The sequence below is a fragment of the Exophiala bonariae genome, assembly GCF_035927105.1.
Source record: "Exophiala bonariae strain CCFEE 5792 chromosome Unknown scaffold_72, whole genome shotgun sequence".
NCBI lineage: Eukaryota > Fungi > Ascomycota > Eurotiomycetes > Chaetothyriales > Herpotrichiellaceae > Exophiala > Exophiala bonariae.
In genome coordinates this window covers 3,541-9,758 of record NW_027042547.1, presented here as the reverse complement: position 1 = coordinate 9,758, position 6,218 = coordinate 3,541, and the positions used below count along the sequence as shown (strand labels likewise).

General features: G+C 47.1%; 1 protein-coding gene across 1 annotated transcript; it reads right to left on the bottom strand.

Moving 5' to 3' along the window:
- Positions 1-2,150: 2,150 nt before the first annotated feature.
- Positions 2,151-3,666, bottom strand: LTR84_012414 (uncharacterized protein; the record flags this gene model as incomplete). The annotated part of the gene is made up of 2 exons (XM_064855936.1): positions 2,151-3,087; positions 3,140-3,666. 2 exons carry the CDS (start codon positions 3,664-3,666, stop codon positions 2,151-2,153), a joined length of 1,464 nt encoding a protein of 487 aa, XP_064699774.1.
- Positions 3,667-6,218: the final 2,552 nt, after the last annotated feature.

The window sequence follows — 6,218 nt, the reverse complement described above, 5'->3', positions numbered from 1 at the left end:
TATCAGAACAATCATATCCGTGCAGCACTAAGAATTCGATCTCTAGAATCGCCTAGTAGGAGGTTACTGGACGATAGGTCTTGTGATGATACCTGTGAGATTGCAATTTGAGTCTGAAAACGAATCAGGCTAAGTTACTCAGCCAAAAAAATGCGACAGTAAAGCTGTCATACTGATACATTCTCCGCTTCATGACAACTGAGAAGTCTGCGTCAGACCTCGAAGCGAAGAGGGCTCTCCGATCACACGTTCCAACATTCAGCCTTGTACGAAGGCTTGGCTACTTACAGACTACAAGCTGGCAAAGTTTAAATGCGACTACAAAGCACAGAATAACATACACAAATCAATAATTTCTACGTGCTCGTGAAACGCACCAAGGCGAGATCATACGGATATTCATGCATCATTATCGGCAAGATTTTCCCATTTGTATTTCTCGCATAATGCTGATGGGGAACTTCACTTCCGCTGCGAATCGGGAGAAATGGATTTGGAATCACATTGATAGATAAGGGGCTTCTGCGGCCGGAGCCTTCTGCGGCCGGAGCCATCTGCGACCCTGCCATCAACATGGCTCTGTGAGTATACTGCGAAACACCGAGGCCACATTGCGGTGGACAAAATGCGACAGCAAAAGGTCCTCGACGCTCTGGAGTGAAGTCATCATAAATCTCATGAGATGATTTCCTAAGGTGAAATCCGGCACGTGGAGTTTTGATCCGATGTCCCGTATAGTGTGGATCTCGACCTTGAGATCTGCATGATCCCAGATCCGGTGCCGGATGCTGTGATTGATGTCCGTTATGGATTTACTTCGCTGGCAGCTTGCATTGTCGGGTCTAACGACTGATACGTATCACCGCCTCTGATGTGGGAAACCCACAATCGCTTCCTTCCCCCAGCACACCTCGGCAGCATCTCACGGGGGCAGGACGTGTGTCGTTCCAGATCTTGTGCGCTTGATAAATGCGTCCACCATCTGTGAGACTGTGAGGTCTTTGAGCTCAGGTTTTGGACGAGTTCAGATCAGCATCTTAGGTTTGTGATATGGACCAATCTGCGGAACCATATGGCGGGCTTATGGTTCCGTGTCACAATGGCTTGGGCACCTTGTTCCTTGAACCGCCGAACTCGGAAATGAAAGGGCCCACGGATTGCAGCGGTAGTTGCCAAGGCCAAGCTACTTTCTTTGTCTATAATGAGTTCGAAGCTGACGCTTGCAAGTTCACTGTTGGTGGATGCGAAGTGTGTAAACTCTCTTGCAACATGTGTGCGTAATCTGTGCGCTGAGTAATCTATAGTTCGGATGGTGCACAAATAACGCAGAACCTGAGTTTCTATCATCCATTTGCCTTATTATCACTGGAAGCTGAGGGGTATACTTCGACTGTGGCGGGACTCGGCCTGGAGATAGACGCTAGAGAAATTGTTTAGTTGTTAACGCAGTAATTGAATAGAAATTTAGACAGCGGCCTCCGACATGGTTGACTTGCCAGCTCTAGCTGCCAAACACTCACAGTTCTAGTTCTATAGGCTGGACGCGCTGTAAGTCGAGAATGCGTGAATTAGTATTCTCCTCGACAAAGTTAGTGGCAGCACTCATTTCAATTCGGTATGGAGGAATCGAGTTGTGGCGAAGATTAGCCTTAAGCGCCACCAGGCGAGTACTTGGTCTTTGGGCACTTGCCTCTCATCGTGTAGACACCAAATAACCTGTTTCGGCTGGTCGAGCCACCTGACTAGCTCCAGTGCAAACTGTGCTGCAGAGCCGTCCCATGGCTATGGGTACCGAGAGTTCGTGCCGAAACGTGATTGAGCCACGGCCTATATTCCTGTCCGCCGCGAGTTATGAGACCGGACCCATGTAGTTTCCTCACTAAGGGGCATAGTAGAGAGATCCGTAGCGCTAGAGCACCGATATGGATTGGGTAGCCTTTTCAAGTTTCTCTCATCTTATTGTTCCTATAACTGAAGATCGACTGACAACATAAAACCAGTTACAATGCCATTTAGAATGGTCAACGTTAGGAGAAGGTACGTGGCGAGTAAGACCGAGTACATACGACGGTGCGAGTCGCTCTATACTATCGAGCAAAACCACAACACTAGATGAAACTCCCAAGATGACTTCTGATAGAGCTCGGTTTTCAGTCTTTCCATGTTATAGTTTTAGTGTGAACCCATTCTTTCAAGCCGTCCAAACTGTTGAACCTGCCGAATCCAGATTGTTTATATCCTCCATGTGGTAGTGAGCTTTCGTCATGCACTGTCATAGAATTGATATGTACTGCGCCACTTTCGATCTGTCTCGCGATGCGAAGGCCACGTCGCAAGTCCTCAGTAAAGATGGCAGAAGAAAGACCATAGGTAGTGTCGTTAGCAACCGAGATAGCCTCTTCATCGGATCGAACAACAATAACTGACACTGTAGGACCAAATGACTCAGTATAGTAGATGTCCATCGTTGGCTTAACGGATTCAAGGACAACAGGCCGCATTTTTGTCTTGCTCGATTCGCGATGTTCAGGGTCACCGTATAAAGCGGTAGCGCCTTTCGATATCGCATCTACAACCAAGTTTTCGTTGTGTTCCACGGGCAATTTCGAGAACAACTGGCCAGCGGTACCCTGTCCCTGCTCAGAATAGATCTTACTCAGTGCCGCTTTGAATGCTTCACGAAACGGTTTTACCACCTTCGCATTCACAAGGATTCGCTCAGTTGACATACAGATCTGGCCCGCATGAAGGAATGCTCCTAGAGCACATTGTGTTGCGGCTTTCTCGATATCAGCATCTTCGCAGATTATAGCTGGAGCTTTGCCACCAAGCTCGAGCACCGTGGGTTTGAGGTGTTTGCCAGCAAGGGAAGCAATAATAGAACCCACACGAGTCGAGCCCGTGAAGTTGATCTTCTTAACGGCAGGATTCGAGATCAATGCTGATGTGACGGACGCGGCATCTAAAGGCTTGTGATAAATGGTATTCAAACATCCGGCGGGCAGGCCTGCCGAACGAAATACGTCTGCAATCGCCCAGGACGTCGCCGGTGCTGCTTCTGGTCCCTTAAATATAACGGTATTACCCCTAAAAACAAAGTCAGTACTCGGTTCATATGGCAGATTACATGTCGTTCTACATTGCAAGTGGTGTAAGGATGGCCCTCACGCCGAGTACGTGGGGCGCATTCCACGGGGCGATCGCAAGAACAACGCCCCAGGGCTCTTTGAGCAGCAGGGCACTGCCTTCGTTGACAACAGGAGCGACTGACTCGCTGGCCACTTGAATAAGTCCCGCTATACTCACACAGATGTCGATGGCTGCACTGTATTCGAATCCAAAAAATGCTGGTGATTGGCCGGTCTCATTGTAGCTATAGCGTTTTAGTTCATCTCGCCTTTTTTCGAATTCTTTGGCGGCCTGGAGGAAAATGTCTCTTCGCACAGCAGGTTTGGTCAAGGACCACGTCTTGAAGGCTGTTTGTGCAGAGTTGACTGCCGTTTTAATCTCTTCTTCTCCAGCTGATGACGCCCGATACAGAGTCTGGTGAGTAACGGCCGAAGTGACCTCAAAAGTGGATGAGCTGATCACTTCTTTGCCATCAATCCATAACGGTACTGTGGAAGAACCGTCGAAAAATGACGCCTGTCCACCATTGGTCGTCATTGTGACTATGTAGAGGCGTAACTTGATAAAAGAAGTTCGTAAATTATTTCAACCCACATGGGCTTAAAAGGGTTTTACAGTTGGGCACCAACCGGAGATAAGCTCAGCTGCCGGTAAGTGCTGTAGAACAACAGGAAAGATTGTGTGGGGCGTAATTGCGTGGGATCTCTTTGCCAGCACCAGCACTACACTAAATTCGACGGGGCCTGCCAGCGTTCGGGTGAAGGGTTGACCTAGCCAGACATAAGTGTTTGTGTTGGTTTTGTGCTCTGTGGTCAAACTTATGCTTAATGTAATTAGTTGGCGCGTCCTTCAATAGATTATCTTTTCTTGTCACACTACAAGTCTTCATTATATATTACAAAAGAATAGAGAGGATCGAGAATGCGTCAAAAATCCTTTTCATGACGAATCCTACTAGATCTACAACAACTGTCATGCCCAAAATGCACGGATATTAAATTTTGGCAAATCGAGCCTTTATAGTACCTATCGGTCTACGCCCAAGCTGTAGACTTGATGAGCCGCAGTGCTCAGACCGCATGTGAGTGGATCCACTCCACCTCTTCAAATAGATCATACCCATAGACAACAGACTGCATTTCGGGATCAATCCTGACAAGAATAATCAATTAGTAACGGACGAGGTGGAACACCCCATTGCGTGACATGTTTTCAGCGTAACCTACCTGTAACATGGATATCCAGGTTGAGATTCGTCAAATTGACTAAGGCACATCACGCTCGGCCTGCTCTGGATCGTTAGGTAGATGGTTTTTGTATCTCTGTCAGATTGCCTTCATCAGCTGCTGCTTTTTCAGTCTCGAACCAACGTGCTTACCTGTTTCACTGCCTCGCTGTAGTGCAAGACTTCGAGCTTTTCTGAAATCTTGGTATTCCTTTAGAACAACCAGAAGATCTTTTGTAGCGTTGCACTCTGAGAGAAGAATTCTTAAAGCTGCGCCATCTTCCAAGGCCGAGTCTGCACCTTGTGCCATCTACGGCAAGCCGGGATGACAAGCGTCTCCAAAGAAAACAACACTGCCCTCATTGTTATACCACCGCTCCATCTCGTTGACTAGATCAGGCAACATGAGTAAATCTTCAGCGTTGGCCAGGAGTGATACACTCACGATGCATTAGTTTCCTCTTTCGACTTTGTTCAATACTGACATAGTGTTAATGTTTTAACGGGTAGCGCATGACGTGCCACTGCGGGCCTATTCATAGCGCGACCCGAGGAATTGAAGCAAACTCTTGGAGTTCCTTATCCCTGAGATCCTCGGTGTGAAGAAGAATTTGGTAAGCAACATCTCCAGTCGGAAGAGGAGGGCTGTCCTTTGAGGAAAACTGGATCTAGTTTTGACCATAGGCCTACGGGATCTGCCACATAAGATCTGCCTATATCAGCGTCACTTACCGTCCGCGGTGACAATTAGATCTCCCTTCATCTTCTCGCACCATCTGACAAAGTCACCTCAGGAATACTGAAGTCATGCTTTTCGACTACAACGTTGAAGCGGAATTTCACACCAAGTTCTTGGGCATCGAGGGTAGGTTGTAAATCAGATCGGTGAATGTCGCAGAAATTGCGTTGTACTTCCGATACCCACAGGAGTTTTATTTGCAAAACCGCTAACTCGATGCCGACGGAAAAACCCGTGCTAATTTAATCATAAGACACTATCTACAGGCTTCAGATTCAGTCAACTAAAAGGAAAATTGAGGTTCGTGACCAGACAGCGTGATACTAGAACCGACCTTCAAGGTTCAAAATAGTCACTGTTTGCAGGATAGCCGAAATAATATACACTCACTAGTACGCTCTACAGTAATTTTGCCACTCTTACCACACTAGTGTCTAAGCCTACGTATTCTGCAATCTCCCCTAGTGCGTAGAACCTCTTCTGAAAGGAACCTCCATCGGAATGCGCTTTCTGCGGGCTTTACGGAAGGATGTTCCTAGCTCTTCCCATCAAATCTCGGCATTTGTCATTCCACACCTGGCAGTAGTGGTATTAACTATATTAAAGTTGGGTTTTTGACAAACAAGTCGCGAGGCATCGCACATTCCGTATGATCCCCCTGTTGACGGGACTTCGGCGGTGACCAAGGCATGTTGATTGAGGTAGTTGTGATTCACAAGGTTTGAGGCTTTGGAAATTTTGCTGCCCAAGGCTTCATTTATACAGCTTCAGATCTGGTCGTGAAATTCCAGATCATACACCAAAGTCTCCCCACACAGCTTGTCCCAGAGTTAGTGTACTCTAACAATTAGTAACTTTCAATCATCATGCGTGAAAGAATGCACATACAGTACTTCATATGCTCTGGGTGTTCAATGCTTTTCAACGGACAGGGATGTAGAGATTGCGAACGGCTTTGAAAAATTCATATGATCTCGCAAGGATCTTGAACGACAATGACCAAGTCCCCACATAATGACCGAGACGTGTTTCCGTGTGCCCCACAGGTACCAAATGAAAGCCATCAAGATTCGCAAGTAAAATGTAATCTGGCGGTGATGTTACTGCATGTAAATGAGAGCAGTC